Source organism: Pan paniscus, chromosome 12 (assembly GCF_029289425.2).
Source record: "Pan paniscus chromosome 12, NHGRI_mPanPan1-v2.0_pri, whole genome shotgun sequence".
Taxonomy (NCBI): Eukaryota; Metazoa; Chordata; class Mammalia; order Primates; family Hominidae; genus Pan; species Pan paniscus.
Window position 1 is genome coordinate 17605899 of NC_073261.2, and position 18131 is coordinate 17624029.

Genomic DNA, 18131 nt, shown 5'->3' on the forward strand with positions numbered 1-18131 from the left:
AAGTTTGAAATTTAGATAAAATTAGTTTCTTTAAAAAGAAAATGTACTAAAATTGACACAAGATGAATAGAAAATCTTAAAAGTTCTACTAAAATATTCACTAAAGAAGTTGAATCTGTAATTAAAAGTCTTTCCACAGATTAAACTCTCAGGTGGCTTTACTGGTGAATTTATTGTAAACATTTAAGAAAGAAATAGTGCCAATATTAAAAAATCATTCCAGAGAACAAAGAAGAAACACTTTCAAATCATTTTATAAGCTTTCAATAACACTGATATCAAAACATGACAAGAACACTAGAAGAAAATTGCAAGGCCCTCATGAACACATGCACAAACTCAGTATAAAATATTAGCAAGTAAAATCTAGAGGCATTTCAAAAGGGTAATACATCATGACCAAGTGGAATTTGTTCCAGAGTGTGAGGTTGGCTTAACATTAAAAAAATCAATCATTGAAATTCACTACATTAATGAAGGGGAAAAACCGTATCAAATTCACATTATTTTCGGCAACATTTTAGAATAATTGACCCATATAAAATGTGTGCAAAATATCTCCTAAAGAAGGAAAGAGACACGTTGAAAATCAATATGACATTTTATGGATTTTTTAGTCTTGTGGTATAAAAATGGTTGTTACATCCCTGTTTATGTTTTAGATCATTGTGGTATAAGAGTGTCCTACCATTATTTTAAACAAAGTTCAGCTAATATTCCTTTTTATTCCAGAGAAAATCTTGTATTTGACTAGTTTTATAGTTAATGATGTTCATTTGCGTTAGTCTAAGTATTGTTTTCCCATTTTAAAGATAAGCTTCTCTCATGTAAGCTTTAGGAGGGCAAAGATCTTGGTTTTGTTCATTGTTATAGCCCAAGCACATAGTGTCTGTCACACAGTAGGTGCCCCCCAAAATTTAAACTTTGCTGAATGTTGAATGAATAAATAAAATTCAGAAAGATTTAGTGACGTGCCCAAGCTAACATTATTTGGCATTTCTCTCTTCCTCACCCTCAGATTCACCTCCTTCTCTTCATCCCTGTGCTGTTTTCTTAGTTCATAGTGTTGTCACTTCTCACTTTCAACAGCCACCCTCACCTTTAGCCTTTCTTCTAATCTGTTCCCCACATTATATCTTTGTCTCCTTTCTAAAGTGGGAATCATATCATGTCCTTCCCCTACTCATTTTTAGGGACGACTTTAAAGGTAAAGCTTACCTGGGCTACTTTCTGTGTACCTCTTTTCAGCCTCAACTCTCACTCATTTTCCTCAAGCCTTGCCCTACCATTCATGAGCTACTTGATGTTTCCTAATCTTAAATCTCCTTTCTCCTCTCCCTGCCCTTCCTTTCTACTCCCATTTTACCTGATTAATTCCATATCATCTCTCAAGACCTAATTATAGCCTTTTATGATTCCCATTCATGCAACCTGGGTTAGGTGTCCCTCTTGTGTGATTGATTTCTTAGTATCCTGTGTATACCTCTACTCTAGTACCTATTGCACTATTTTATAATTCTCCATTTTCTAGATTGTCTCACTGCAAGCTCCTTGAGGATGGGGACTCATGTCTGGTTTACCTTTGTGTCCACTGTGTATCTCTCTGACACGGAACTTGACCTACAGCATCAGTGTCATCATCATAACTGACTTTTATGGAAAGCTTGCTATGGGCAAGCACTGTTCTAAACACTTTGCAAGTAGTAACTCATCTTAATCCTCATGACAATCTTAGAAGGCAGGTTCTATTATTATCTCCACTTTACCAGTGAGAAATGGAGAGCTTAAAAGAAGCCTACTCAAGGTCACCCAGCAAAGAGGGAATAGAGCCAGAATTTAAATTTAGCAGAGCCTATGCTCTAAGTACTTCATAATAATGCTTCAACAGCATTTTCTGAATGGATGAATCCAAGACTTGAATTCGGAGTCTCCTGGCCTCAAGTCCAGTGATGCTCTGCCATCTCACATACATGACTCAGCTCCCTCTCCGCCTCAGTCTCTCCAGGCACACCGTCTTAGCTAGATGGTAGAAACTGTTCTTTGTATTTTCCCTTATTTCTTTTATTTGCCAGCTCCAGATATGGGATATTCATGTATATATAGAAGTTACACTCATGGCTGGTCTGTTCTTGTATATTATTTCAAGTAGTCATACTCAGAAACACTTTTTGTAGAGTTGGGGCACCTACTGAAGAAGAGGAAGAAAGTGAAAGTGAAGATAGTGAAGACAGTGGTAGGGAGGAAGAAGATGCAGAGGAGGAAGAGGAAGAGAAAGAGGAAAATGAATCTCACAAACGGTCAACCAGTGAAGAACACATCGCTGTTGGAGATTTTACTGCTCAGCAAGTTGGAGATCTTACATTTAAGGTAGGTAGAATAAGACTGAAACCTAACCTAAGGGTCGATGTCCATACCTAACAGAATAAGAAAAGTCTGCCTGTACGCCTGTATTACAGATTCTTAAAATGAAGTTTTATAACAATCTATTTAAATAAGTAATAATTACGATTTACAAGCAGTAGTAATATGAGATTGTGTTACTAAAGTTACCTCTTCTAAAGATTTTTGAAAGTAGCTTTAATGTTGAGAATTCCTAATTTAGGGGTAAAATTTTATAATTTGTTATTGAATGTCATGTATAAATTCATTCAAGTGAGTTAGGCAATGTCCATAGGTGGAGGTAGAAGGGAGCACTTCCTGCCGTTTTGTAGCAGTCTTTCCTGTTAGCTTAGATGTGAGAGGGGCTTACATCCATGCTTGCTTGGCCTGGGCATAAATAAGTGGCAGGTGGGACAGAACAATAAAGTTGTGATTTTTAAAGTTGTGATTTTGAGCCTGTGTTTTCTGCTAGAGAAATGAGCCAAAGAAATTTAAGTGAATATATGAATTTTAGTTCTTATATTAAACTTCAAAGTTTAGTAACTGATTAATAATAAAATACATAAGAATATTATGCAAATAATTATATGGTTTGATTTATAGATTTTTTTTTCAAATTCTCCTGGAAAATGGTATCAATATTAGACAATAATGTATATTTTAATTAAGTGTTTGCTTTTGTAGTGTCCTTAGTGGTGGAAATGCTTTTGTCTTCAAAGATGAATTTTATTTTTATAAATGAGTGAGTGTTATTCAAAACATATCTGGTGAATTAAGTGGGTAATTGTATTCAGTAAATACTATTTTTGCTCAAAAACAGGGTTTAACTTTAATGGAATTGATATTCTTTGGGAATTTATATGCTGCTTCTGAAAGACACTTTTCCAGAGATATTAAAACATTCAAAAATATTTTATGCAGTAATTGAATTTTTGGAATAAGTATGGGGCCTTAAAAATGATTGTGAAAAATGGTTCCCATTTGCATAAATGGCTCAAGTGTATGTTAGGTAACCAAAAGGAATGATTCATTAAACTATGTCACATTTATGGTTTTAGGTGAGTTAGGCAGAATACATAGGGGTCGGGTGATAGGGAAGCTTTTGATAAACCTTAGGATAAATATTGGATTAAAAAAAGATTTTGCCTTTTTTTCAGCACATATTTTGAATCATTGGTATTGATATATACTCATGATTATTGAATTTTATTTAAAATGGTTTACTTTGTTTTGCTTTAAGAAAGGGGAAATTCTCCTTGTAATTGAAAAAAAACCTGATGGTTGGTGGATAGCTAAGGATGCCAAAGGAAATGAAGGTCTTGTTCCCAGAACCTACCTAGAGGTTAGTCTTGGTTTATGCCTTCCTTTTCTAAGACTTTTTTTTTTTCGCTTTTAATAAAACATTTAGCTGTGTTCTTTTGTCAGTTGACTAGTGAATGACTTGAGATATAGAATTTGCTTTAATTTTGGAGGGACAGGACCTGGGAAAAACATTGTGTATTAATGGTCCTGGGGACCTGTGAAGTGCTCTTACGCATGTGAGCCCTGGAACGTGATCTCACAGTGAGGGGATGCTTTGTGGATTAATGCTGATCATAACAAATAATAGGTGTCTATTGTTTATTGTAAAACATAACTGCAGTTAACTTTGTGTTAACTTCCACAAATATGTGATCCCCTTACTAAAATGTGAACATACTATACATGTGTGTTTGTAGCTTGTATTTTCTTATTTCATAAAATAACATGGTAATTTTGTGTGCCAAGATATATAGATTTCTGTCTGGATCAGCACTGTCCAGTAGAACTATGATGCAAACCACATATGTAATTTAAATTTTTCAGTAGCCACATTGAGATATCTTTTTGCTGATGCCACTTCTGACACCAAGTATGTGGTTTTTCTCTGACACCAAATATGTGTTATTACATCAGTTCTTCTACACCAACCGGTGTCAGCAATTCAATTCGATTCTGATGCTAATGCCTGGAGCTAGCACAGACCCCCACAGGTTAAAGGCTCAGTCCCACAAGATTGCTGCTCACTTCCGTTGCCAGTCACAAGTCCCAAGAGCCACCCATACTTCTGACTGACTGGCTATACATTCACGAGTTCCCATACCATCACCTCAGGGGTTCAGTAATTTACTAGAATGATTCACAGAACTCAGGAAAACACTTTCCTTGCATTTACCAGTTTATTATAAAGGATACAACTCAGGAACAGCCATAGAGTGAGGTATTGGTTGGGGGTGGCTGGCATGCACTCTCTGGGCCTTCCACCTTCCCAGCACTTCGCTGTGTTCACCATCCTGTAAGTTCCTGGAACCCCATCATTTAGGGGTTTTTCTGAAGGTTTCATTAGCCGTGTTTAACTAAATCATTAGCAATTGGTGATTAACTCAGTCTCCAGCTCCTCTCCCCTCTTTGAAGGTTGGAGGGTGGGGCTGAAAGTTCTAACCTCTAATACCTGGGTTGGTTTTTCTGGTAACCTGTCCCCTTCCTGAAGCTGTTTAGGTGCCCACCTAGAATTACCTCATTAGCATAAACTCAGGAGTGACTGAAGGGGACTCTTGATGAGTAAGAAAACATACTCCTATCATTCAGGAAATTCCAAGGGTTTCAGGAGCTCTGTGCCAGGAATCAGTGACAAAGAACAAATACATGTTTTTCATTACACACATTTTTAAAAAGTAAAAAGAAACAGGTAGAATTATTTTTAATAATATATTTTATATTATCCAGTATATCAAAAATACTATTTTGACATATCAATATTTTAAAATATTGAGTTGTTTTGCTTTTTTAACATTAAGTTCAAAATCCAATGTGTGTTTTACATTTACAGCACTTCTCAGTTTGGATTAATTTCAAGAGCTCACTAGCTACATGTGGCCAAAGGGCTATTGTATTACATAGGGCAGGTCTAGATCATCTTTTTCAATGGCAGCAAGTCTTCTAATCTCATTTAGATGGTCATTTAAGTTGTTTCCAACCTATAATCACTATCGATTATGTTGCAAAGAACATGGGATTAGCATCCGCTGTCAGTTTCAAAAAGATCCCCCCAAAAAGTAGCTTAAATAAGGTAGAAGCCTATTTCTCTCAAGCATAAAAGTGTGGAGAAAAGCAATCAATAATTGGTTAAGATCCTATCCAATATTTTATCCTGTTTCTGATGTGAGGCTGCTCTGCCTAGAGTTATCTCTTTAGTTTTAAGTCAGCTGCTGGATCTTTTAAGGATTCCAAGGAGCAAAAGGGGAAAGAATTCAAAAGGCATAAGCTGCTGCCTTTTTAAGAAGGTTTCTTGGAAGTTACACAAAAAAACTTTCAACTGTTGCTCATTGACCAGCATTTAGTTCTCTGGCAACAGTTAGCTGCAAGGAAGTCTTGGGAAATGTAGTCTTTTAACTGGATCATTGTTAAATCAGGGATTTTGTTTGAAAAAGGAGGTGGGGAATAGGTGGTAGCCAGCCAGCAACTTGTGTTGTCATCAAGCCTGCGTGCATCTTTGCACACTTGCCCGATTATCCCCTTAGATAAATTCCTAGATGTTCATCACTGGTTCAAAGGGTTTATAGCTTTATATTTTGATTTATTTTTCCAATTTGCCTTTTAGAAAAGTTATGCCAATTTGTACTCCCACCTCTAACAATCAGTGAGTGCTGTTTCCTCACACAATTGCCAGTGATGGCTGTTAGCAATCTTTGAAATTTTTGCCAATATGACCAGCAAAAAAAGTGTCATTAGTGGTTTAATGTGCATTTACTGTACTCCTAATGAGGTTAAGCATCATCTCATATGCTTTATGACCATTTGTATATCTTCTTTGCGAATGGCACTTTCGGTTTTCTTTATTGATACATAATATTTTATGTATTTGTGTGAGTGCTTTTTACTTGTATGGAGTGTGTAATAATCAAGTCAGGGTATTTGAGATTTCCATCACCTTGAGTGCTTATCATTTTTATGTGTTGGTACCTTTTCAGTTCTTTTGGATATTTTTTTCTAAGGGATTTAAAAAACTCTTTCATTGATTTCTAAGAGCTTTTGTAATATTTTAATAATCAGGATATTAATCCTTAGATATTTGTGTGAGCTATTTTCTTTTTTTCCCCTCAGGATATGCTTAAGTTATGTGTTAGATATTTTCTTTGTTGACTTTAGGTCATGTTTGTTTATTATGTAGCTAAATCTGTCAGTGTTTCCACTTATGATTTTTGATTTTGTATCATGATTGGAAAGGGCTTCCCCATCTCTAGATTATTTTCTTCTAATGCTTTTATATTTCTTTTATTTTTATCTTTACGTCTTTTCTTTTTTATTTAAGTAAATTCCATCTGGAATTTATTTTGATTAAACTTGCTGTCTATCTCAGTTCTTATTTTTTCAAATAGCAAAGTTATTAACCATGTGTTGAAAATTTATTTCCCACTGAGTTTTATATGCTCATCATATATACTAAATTCCCATCTATGCTCAAGATTTTCTGAAAGTACTGATGCTTTTGTTTTTTGTTTTTAAACAGAAAAGCTTGTTTTTGTTTTTACTGGAGGGTTAGGTGGCAGTACTGGTATTTTTATTGGTTGTTTTTTGCATTAGTTAAAAAGCACCTCACATTTCAATGGTTTTTTAGCCTTATAGTGAAGAAGAAGAAGGCCAAGAATCAAGTGAAGAGGGCAGTGAAGAAGATGTAGAGGCGGTGGATGAAACAGCAGATGGAGCAGAAGTTAAGCAAAGGTACAAAAGTGGGAAAGGATATCAAAGTAGGTTTAGGAAACATTTTATTTGTTTATTTTTATTATTATAACTAATTCAATGCTTTCTTGAAATGGAGACAACTTGTACCTGGAGAGCTTTTCATACTATTGTCTGCTTAAAGATCATTACTATTTTAATTTTGTAATTATTTTTAATACATTTAGTTCTACCTTGTTTTCATCTGGAAACTGTTAGATTTTCAAAACTTACTGATGATTATAAACTGTGATTAAAGAAGTTCCCTAATTGAGTGAATAGGCATAACCTGACCTGACTCACTTTGCTATTTTGTCTCCCCAGAACTGATTCCCACTGGAGTGCTGTTCAAAAAGCGATTTCAGAGGTGGGTATCTTCTGTCTTATTAATGATGTCTTGTTTTGTTACCTAATAGTTCTGATGCGAAATAGGATGGAGACTGTGGAAGATAGCAATGGATCTGAAACAGGGTTCAGGGCATGGAATGTACAGAGCAGAGGACGTATATTTCTGGTTTCTAAGCCTGTGCTCCAAGTAACATTTCTCATTAGTTTTTTTTTTTTTTTTTTTTTGTACAAAAAGAATAGATAATTCATGGTGTCACTTGAGGACTTGGAAACATTCTCATTGATCCTGCTTTCCTATCATTTGAGTGGAAACAGATGTTAAATTTTATTTACTATTCGAAAAATCCTGAAAGCCTTTAATAAAAAGTAAGAAATTGGCCAGGCATGGTGATTCACACTGGTAATCCCAACATTTTGGGAAGCTGAAGCAGGAGGATCACTTGAGGCCAGGAATTCAAGACCAGCTTGAGCAACATAGTGAGACCCTATCCTACAAAAAATAAGAAAAATTAGCCAGGTGTGGTGGCTCATGCCTGTAGTCCCAGCTACTCGGGAGGCTGAGGTGGGAGGATTGCATGAGTTTGGGAAGTCAAGGCTGTAGTGAGCTGTGATTGTGCCACTGCACTCCAGAGCATGAGTGACAGGGCAAGACCCTGTCTTAAAAAAAAAAGTAATTAATTACATTTTTTTAAAGGAGAAATGATCCATAATTCTGTCATTAAAAAAAAAATTACAGGCCGGGCACAGTGGCTCATGGGCACAGTGGCTCACACCTGTAATCCCAGCACTTTGGGAGGCCAAGGCGGGTGGATCACCTGGGGTCAAGAGTTCAAGACCAGCCTAGTCAACACAGCGAAACCTCACCTCGACTAAAAATACAAAAATTAGCTGGGCGTGGTAGCGCATGTCTGTAGTCCCAGCTCCTGGGGAGGCTGAGGCAGGAGAATTGCTTGAACCTGGGAGGCGGAGGTTGCAGTGAGCCGAGAATACTCCACTGTACTCCAGCCTGGGCGACAGAGTGAGACTCCGTCTCAAAAAACAAAAAAGTAATTACATAGCCAAATGAAAATTCTCCTCCTCAAACTCATAAGTAATCACCATTAACAATTTAGTACGTGTCCTTCCTGACCTTTTTCGTTATTTATTACTTATAAGTACATCCTTGTATGTGTGAGGGTGTGTGTCTATGAGTAGTGTGTATGTGTATACAAAAAAAATCCATTAATTCTTCAGTGCATGTGATTTGCCAATAGACATTAACTTACCTGTGAAATGGAAGCGCAGGGTGGAGCAGGACAGGAGCAGGGACATTTTGATAAGGGTATACTTGAAGCAGCTGCTCCGGAACACACAGCTCTGCACGCTGGGCACTGTATGGGGCTTAGGTCCTTAGGAGAGGCCAGGGTGCTGTGATGGCATCCTCTCAGGAATTTGGGGCCAAATCGTATTATTCTTCCACTAAAGTCTGTATGTTTATATTTTTCTTTTTTGGGTTAGAGTTACTCTAGTGATAAAGTATTATAGAGATGCAGAAACATGACTGAAAACAAATCCATTTTGATGTTACTGTCTTCAGCAGATAAACACTGTTGATGTGTTAACTACGATGGGAGCTATTCCTGCAGGGTTCAGGCCTTCCACGCTCTCACAGCTTCTGGAGGAAGGTAATGCGTGCCTATCAGCCACTGCACTCTTTCAGCAAAGCAGTCAAGATCCACGTCTAATTTTTCTATCACAGGCAAAACACATTGTTGAAGAAGATGTTGAATCTCACATCTCTTTGGTGCTCATCTTTTCCTCATCCTTCCTATGACAGTGAGGAAAGATCCCTGATCCTATCAGAGGCCAGCCTGTTTACCAGTGCTCTGGGTTCCAGCCCCTTTCTTTTTTTCAAAAATGTGACTCCTTTAATTTTCAGCCCTTTCCTGTGTCTTTAGCTGGCCCACCTTCCCCACACTGGTTCATTCCCTCATCTGTGCTATCAGCACACCTAATTCTCCCCACCTTTAAGGATCAGCCCCTTGAATCCTATCCCATTCTAGCCAAAACCTCCTTTTCTCTGATCTTCTTCCAAGCAAGGCTTTTCCAAAGAATTATCTCCATTTGGAATTTTCATTTTCCTTACTCATTCTTGGCTTTCCCTGTGTTTGGCAACTTTTGTCTATAAGCTCATTTTAAAGAGGATTCATGCTGGGGGACAAGGGGTGTCCTGTATACCCTGAGTTGTTGAGTTGTCATGGAAGGGCTGCTTTGAGGATGCCTTTGCTGGGAAGGTTCTTCCCAGTACTCCCTAAATTCCCATCTTTTCATCCTTCAGGTCTCGCGGTAAATTCTGCCTTCCCAGAGATGCCTTCCTTGAGTAATGTGGGTTTCCCTTACTCCCATTCATGTGAACACCCTTTATAGCTCTATGTCCCCTAATAATTATTTTATTTATTTGCTTGTCTACTTATTTTCTAAGAAAATTTTCCTCCCATTCAACTGTAAACTATGGAGGGCAGGGGACATATCTCTGATTTATCTTTGTATTTCTAGAACCTGGTGTAGTATCTGGCAAGAGTAGAAACTCAAAAATTATTTCTCGAATGGATAAATGATGTTATTAAAAGTATTATTCATGACTAAAGCATGGAGGAAGAGCATAAAATGCTTTTGTGTTAAGAAGTAAAACTAACGACTGTGTTTTTTCTGAAGTCTCCAAAAAGTGCTCATAGATTTCTGCATTTTACAAAAATATTTGAATGAATCCTTGTCATCATGGGGCATATTATTGGCCTAAAAGTCTTTCTTAAAGGTGCTTTAAGATGATCTTTTATGTGTTTGTATCTGTAAGTTTTGTACTGCTGTTTTTATCCATAAATCTATATTGGTGCTTCTATTTTGGAAAGCAAGTTCTTAGTAAGCAGTGTGGCATTTTGGAAGTGCCTGTACTCTAGTTCATAGCATAACATTATGGATTTTTGATTTGGGGTTTCCTTCTTTGTAAGAAAATGAAGAAAAAATGATTTTTTCAGGGAATCAATTTCGAGCAAATTACTTCTTACAACCAGAGCTCATGCCGTCACAACTGGCCTTCAGAGATCTGATGTGGGATGCTACAGAAGGCACTGTAAGTATAGTTACTATCAGTAAAAGTGTAACTCTTCCAGATTTTGTCATAGTTGCAATTAGACAAACAACATGTTAATTGACTAATGAATTATAAAAAACAAAAAAATTGTTTATGATAATTTTGAAAATAGCGATATTTTTATAACTAAGGCAGAATTTGGACTTGCTACCTTGACTTTATCTTGTTTCTCTTCTCCATTGCACTCTTCTCTCATTGTTAGAAAGGAAATAATACTAGGTTTCTATCTTAATCATTCTTTGCCTCAATTTCTTCATCTGTAAAGATGGAGTAATAGTAATGCTTACAACATAAAGTTATTTTGATAATTATGTGTGTGAAGGGTTTTGAATAATGCCTGGCATATGAAAAGAACTCAATAGATGTTAGCCATTATTATCATTTATAGTAGTAGTAGCAGTAGTAGTAGTATTTTTGAGACAGGGTCTCCCTCTGTCACCCAGGCTAGAGGGCAGTGGTGTGATCATGGCTCACTGTAACCTCAAATTCCTGGGCTCAAGCGACCCTCCCACTTCAGCTTCCTGAGTAGCTGGGGCCACAGGCCTACGCCACCATGCCCAGGTAATTTTTGTATTTTTTGTAAAGATGGGGTTTTGCCACGTTGCCAGGCTGGTCTCAAACTCCTGAGCTCAAGCAATCTGCCCTTCTATCCCTCCCAAAGTGCTAGGATTACAAGTGTGAGCCACCAGTCCCAGTCTAATATAAGTTATTTAAATGAAAAGGCTTATGACCGTAAAGCAGAATGTAAAGCTTAATGAATTGAAGCTGTTCTTAAAAAATAAAAAATCAGAATGCCAATTTATTTACTCACAATCTGAATTATACCTATGAAGCAGATCTGAATAAATATATCAGATAGTGCATTCTCTCTGTTAAAACACCTGTTAAGAAACTAAGGAACTATGTAGATAATTGCTTGGAATAAAAAATAGTGGGATAATCTTAATGCCAGGTGGTATTGGTTTTATGCTGTGTTAGCCTTCTGCACTTACCCACATTCTGTAGGAGTGAACCGGGACTGGAATACAGTGATTCTATAGTCATAGATCATATACATTTTGCCTGCCAATATTTATTGTTCCTTTCATCACAGCTTTTAAGTATTTAAGAAAAATGCAAATATTTCAAATGTAACTCTATGAAAAATTTACCTAAAATGACTGATTTAATTTTCAATGAACAGAGTATTGAAACTTTTATTGTATATGTGTAAATTTTTTCTTTTTTAAAAATTCTGTATACATTTTCATAAGCCGAATTCACAAAAGACAGATTTGTGTTAGAAATCATAAAAATAAACTTTTTTATAACTAATTTTTCTTTCAGATTAGGTCGAGACCAAGTCGTATTTCATTGATTCTGACATTATGGAGCTGTAAAATGATTCCTCTTCCAGGAATGAGCATACAGGTTCTCAGCAGACATGTACGCCTCTGTCTATTTGATGGTAATAAGGTAAGCTTACTGAGAAGTAAATCAATTCATACTAGGATTATGGAGAAACATTCCCTTAGATTCTTTTCCATTCAACTCCTCCCCAATTCCCAAGAGAGTATTTTTTACCTAGTACCAAAGAAAAATTTGAATGACTCTTTGAAAAATTCATTTTTTAAATGAGATACAGGTTAAACAGTACTTAGATGGAAATTTATAGTTTTAATTGTGTATATTAAAAAAAGATAAAAGATTTAAAGTCAGTGATCTAAGCTAGCAAATCAAGAGGCTAGAAAAAGAAGAGTGAGTTAAACCTGAAGAAAGTAGAAAGTGGGAAATAATACAGATAAGAGTAGAAATTAATGAAATAGAAAACAGATGAACCAAAGAGAAAATTTTAAAAAAGACAAAAGTTGATTCTTTGAAAACATTAATAAAACTGAAAGATGCATAGTGAGACTATTAAGACTTTTTTAAAAAGTAAAAGAAAACAAACTATTAACATCTGACATGGAAATAGAGACATTATCAGAGATCCTTCAGACATTAAGAGGCCAATAAGGAGATATTATAAACAGCTTTATACCAGTAAATTTGACAACATTGATGAAATAGATAAATTCCTGGAGAACCATAATTTACTGAAACTGGCATAAGAAGAAATAGAAAATGTGAATAACCTCTGGTAAAGATATTAAACCTATAATTAAAAAAAATCTTGCCACAAAGAAAACTTCAGGCCTAGGTGGCTTCACCTGTGAATTTCTTCAAACATTTAAAGAAGAAATAATACCAATCTTATACAAATTCTTCCAAGGAACAGATGAAGGAGAAATGCTTCCCAACTTATTTCATAAGGCCAGAAAAAACATGACCCCAGAATATGACAAGACATTACAAGAAAGGAAAATTACCAGACAGTATCCTTCATAGATAATAGAAAGTAAAATTCTAAACAAAATATTATTAAATTGAATCTAGCAATATATAAAAAGGACATTATGTCATAACCAATTGGGGTTTATTTCAGGAATTCAAATGTACATTCCTGGGTAATCACATTTAACACTTGAAAATCAATCATTATAATTTGCCATAAGAAAAATCATACGATCATCTTAAGAGGTAAGGAAAAAACATTTGACAAATTTCAACACCCATTTATGATTTTTAAAAAATTATCTACAAACTAGGAATAGAAGGGAGAGTCCTCAAATTGGCAAAATGCAACAAGAAAAAACCTAAAACTAGCATTATCTTACTTAACAGTGAAATACTGAACACTTTTTTTCTAAGACCAGGAACAAGTCAAAGATATCCAAGAAATAAAAAGATAACTCAGTTTTCTAAAGGGACAAAAGACTTGAATAGCCTCTTCAAAAAAGAAGTATCAAAAACCACTAGAAGTATAAAAAGATAGTCAACATGTAAGAAGTCATCAGGGAAATGCAAATGAAAACCACAGTGAGAGAGACTGACCTATATGTTATATATAAGAAGCCCACCTTAAATATTATGCTATAGGTAGCTTAAGAGAAAAAAAGGATGGGAAAAGATATACCATTCAAAGTAGACTTCAGGCACTACATAGTGATAAAAGAGATCGTTCACCAAGAAGACATAGTAATCCTAAGTGGGTACATACCTAACATCTGAAATTTAACATACAAGAAATAAAAATGGTTAGAACTGAAAAGAGAAACAGACAAAGTCACAATTATAGTTGGGGCCTCTATTATAGTTGGGGAGTTTAACACTTCTCTCTCAGTAATATAGGACAAGCAGACAGAAAATTAGTAAGGATGTAAGAGAACTGTATAACATATCAACAAACTGGATTAGATTGATATTCACATAACACTTCACCTCAAAATAGTAAAATATACTTTCTCTTAAGTACATATGGAATAGTCACCAATATAGACAGTCCTGGGTCAGAAAACAAACCTAGACAAATTGAAAAGAATTGGAATCATACAATATATGGTCCTTAATTACATGGAATTAAATTTGAAATCAGTAACAGGAAGATAAATGGAAAAATACTTAAATACTTGGAAATTTAAAAACTACTTCTAAATAATCAAAGGGTTAAAAGGAAATTTCATGGGAAATTAGAAAATATTTTGAACTGAACAAAAAATGAAAATGCAACATATCATAATTTGTGGAATGTTAGCTAAAGCATTGCTTAGAGGGACATTTATAGCACTAGATGCTTATGTTAGAAAAGAATTCTCAAATCTACAGTCAAAGCTCCTTCCTGAGAAGACAGTGCTGCTTGAGCTGATAACGGTCAATGTGAAATTAAATGAGTTAATGTAGGGGAAGTTATCAGAATGATGTTATACATGGAAAGAACATAGTTCTTTCAAAGAGTGTCTGGATGAGAGGTGGTGATGATAACTTAGAGAGGTGGAGGTGGAGATGAGAGATGTGGATAGAGATATCTGGGAGTAAAAATCAACGAAGCTTGGTGATGGACTGGATATGGAGGAGAGAGGAGGAGTGGGGTATAGGCATGACACCTAGTCTCTGACTTCCGCATCTGGATGGATGGTGGCAACATTCAGTGAGATGGGGAACACTGGAAGAGGACCACGTTTGGAGGAGCTGACATGGGCTTGGTTTTGCACATGCTGAGTATACTGCTAACCCCCAGCATGAAGAAAATGCCTTTATTTCATCTGAACTTGGGGTAAAGAAATGAACTTATGTTATGACGGTAATCCTCCCTCACTTCCATAATACATTCTGCACAAAATCACTGCCACAAATGAGCCAGTAGGTGTCCTCAGTGACCAAGAGCTGAATTGGTTTCTGTTTCATACATCTGGTTTGATACTTTTTCCTGTACCTCTCTGTGTTCTCATATATAAGAACATAAAAAGGAATGGAATTTTATTTTCAATAATATATCAAAATAATGAAATTTACTTTATGAAAGAAATTTATGTGAGATTTCCAAATTGAGAGTTATGGAACATATTTAATAGCTGCACAGATACTCGTGCTATTTATGTAAGAGTGCTTCTTTAATAAATCTAAACCTAGTTATGAATAAAAAGCATTGGGCTGGGCGCAGTGGCTCACGCCTGTAATCCCCGCACTTTGGGAGGCCGAGGTGGGCAGAGCACATGGTCAAGAGATCTAGACCATCCTGGCCAACATGATGAAACCGCGTCTCTACTAAAAATACAAAAATTAGCTGGACGTGGTGGCGTGTGCCTGTAGTCCCAGCTACTTGGGAGGCTGAGGCAGGAGAATCACTTGAACCCAGGAGGCAGAGGTTGCAGTGAGCCAAGATTGCGCCACTGCACTCCAGCCTGGCGACAGAGCGAAACTCTGTCTCAAAAAAAAAAAAACCAAAAACCAAAACACATACACACACACAAAACCAAAGGCATTGTTGCCAAAACTAACTAATGAGACACAACTTCCAGTAATGTTTGAGTCAGCTCCTCTTGGACCACCCCACCCAGAGAGGGTAATTGTAAACTCTGGGCAAAGTAAAAAGCAACTACCTGAAGGCACTGCAGAGCATTCAGAAGCAGGCAGACACTGGAGAGGAGCCTCAAGCCTTTAGTCCACTGATTTATTTTTTTTCTCTTTGTTTTCTCTCTTTTTTGTTTGTCTCTTTTCTTTTTCCTATCTTCCTGTATTAGTTTGTTCTCACGCTGCTGATAAAGACATACCCAAGAAAGGGCAACTTACAAAAGAAAGGTTTATTGGACTTACAGTTCCGCGTGGCTGAGGAGGCCTCACAATCATGGCAGAAGGTGAAAGGCACATCTCACATGGTGGCAGACAAGAGAACAGAGATTGTGCAGGGAAAACTCCCATTTTTAAAACCATCAGATCTCATGAGAATCATTCACCATCATGAGAACAGTGCAAGAAAGACCTGCCCCCATGGTGGCATGTGCCTGTAATCCCAGCTACTCAGGAGGCTGAGGCAGGAGAATTGCTTGAACCGGGACCTGGGAGGTGGAGGTTGCAGTGAGCCGAGATCATGTCACTACACTCCAGCCTGGACTACAGACTGAGACTCTTGTCTCAAAAAACAAAAAAAAGAAAGACCTGCCCCCATAATTCAATCACTTCCTACTGGTTTCCTCCCACGACATGTGAGAATTGAGGGAGTTACAAGTCAAGATGAGATCTGGGTGGGGACACAGCCAAACCATATCATTCCTCCCCTAGTCCCTCCCAAATCTCATGTCCTCACATTCCAAACCTATCATGCCTTCTCAACAGTCCCCCAAAGTCTTAACTCATTTCAGCATTAACTCAAAGTTCACAGTCCCAACATCTCATCTAAGATAAGGCAAGTCTCTTCTGCCTATGAGCCTGTAAAATCGAAAGAAAGCTAGTTATTTTCCAGATACAATGGAGGTACAGGCATTGGGTAAATGCAGCCATTCCAAATGGGATAAACTGGCCAAAACAAAGAGGCTACAGGCCCCATGCAAGTCCAAAATCCAGCTGGACAGTCAAATTTTAAAGCTCCAAAATGATCTCCTTTGACTCCATGTCTCACATCCAGGTCATGCTGATGTAAGAGGTGGGTTCACATGGTCTTGGGCAGCTCAGCCCCTGTTGTTTTGCAGGGTATAACCCCACTCCTGGCTGCTTTCATGGGCTGGCGCTGAGTGTCTGCAGCTTTTCTAGCAGCACGGTGCAAGCTGTTGGTGGAGCTACTGTTCTGGGTTCTGGAAGATGGTGGCCCTCTTCTCACAGCTCCACTAGGTGGTGCCCCAGGAGGGACTCTGTGTGAGGGAGCTCCAACCCCACATTTCCCTTTCGCACTTCCCTAGCAGAGATTCTCCATGAGAGCCCCGCCCCTGCAGCAAACTTATGCCTGGACATTCAGACATATCATACATCCTCTTGAAATCTAGGCAGAGGTTCCCAAACCTCAATTCTTGACTTCTGGGCACCTGCAGGCTCAATACCACATGGAAGCTGCCAAGAGTTTGGGCTTGCACCCTCTGAAGCCACAGCCTGAGCTTATCTTGGCCCCTTTTAGTCACAGCTGGAGTGGCTGGGACACAGGGCACCAAGTCCCTAGACTACACACAGCATGGGGACCCTCGGCCTGGCCCATGAAACCATTTTTTCCTCCTAGGCCTCCTGGCCTGTGACGGGAGGGGCTGCTGTGAAGACCTCTGACATCCTCTGGAGACATTTTTCACATTGTCTTGGGGAGTAACATTTGGCTTCTTGTTACCTATGCGAATTTCTGCAGCTGGCTTGAATTTCTCCTCAGAAAATGTGATTTTCTTTTCTATCGCATTGTCAGGTTGCAAACTTTCCAAACCTTTATGCTCCACTTCCCTTATGAAACAATGCCTTTAACAGCACCCAAGTCATGTCTTGAGTGCTTTGCTACTTAGAAATTTCTTCCAACAGATACCCTAAATCATCTCTCTGAAGTTCAGAGTTCCACAAATCTCTAGGGCAGGGGCAAAATGCCACCAGTCTCTTCACTAAAACATAACAAGAGTCACCTTTTCTCCAGTGCCCAACAAGTTCCTCATCTCCATCAGAGACTACCTCAGCCCGGACCTTATTGTTCATATCACTATCAGCATTTTTGTCAAAAAGCCATTCAGCAAGTTTCTAGGGGATTCCAAACTTTCCCACATTTTCCTATCTTCTTCTGAGCCCTCCAAACTGTTCCAACCTCTGCCTGTTACCCAGTTCCAAAGTTGCTTCCATATTTTTGGATATCTTTTCAGCAACACCCTACTCCTGGTCCCAATTTACTGTATTAGTTCATTCTCATGCTGCTGATAAAGACATACCTGAGACTGGGCAATTTACAAAAGAAAGAGGTTTACTGGACTTACAGTTCCACGTGTCTGAGGAGGCCTCACAATCATGGCAGAAGGTGAATGGCACCTCTCAAATGGTGGCAGACAAGAGAAGAGTGCTTGTGCAGGGAAAACTCCCATTTTTAAAATCATCAGATCTCATGAGACTCATTCACTATCACGAGAACAGCACAGGAAAGACCCATCCCCATAATTCAATCACCACCCACTGGATTCTCCCATGACATGTGAGAATTGTGGGAGTTACAATTCAAGATGAGATTTGG

The 18131-nt window shown here is 37.6% G+C and overlaps 1 protein-coding gene across 8 annotated transcripts in view; it reads left to right on the top strand.

Moving 5' to 3' along the window:
- The window catches only part of NPHP1 (nephrocystin 1), an 81604-nt gene that overhangs the window by 33009 nt on the left and 30464 nt on the right, over nt 1-18131 (top strand). For 3 of the 8 annotated variants that reach the window (XM_008951906.4, XM_034953572.2, XM_055107430.2), the window contains exons 5-11: nt 2175-2367; nt 3620-3721; nt 7016-7119; nt 7441-7483; nt 9041-9128; nt 10479-10573; nt 11921-12049. In XM_008951906.4, the coding sequence (XP_008950154.1) occupies nt 2175-2367; nt 3620-3721; nt 7016-7119; nt 7441-7483; nt 9041-9128; nt 10479-10573; nt 11921-12049 (754 nt within the window). Of the gene's footprint in view, nt 1-2174; nt 2368-3619; nt 3722-7015; nt 7120-7440; nt 7484-9040; nt 9129-10478; nt 10574-11920; nt 12050-15693; nt 15808-18131 lie in introns of all 8 variants that reach the window. The other 5 variants (XM_055107426.1, XM_055107429.2, XM_003804309.5 and 2 more) reach the window with 3 other exon arrangements.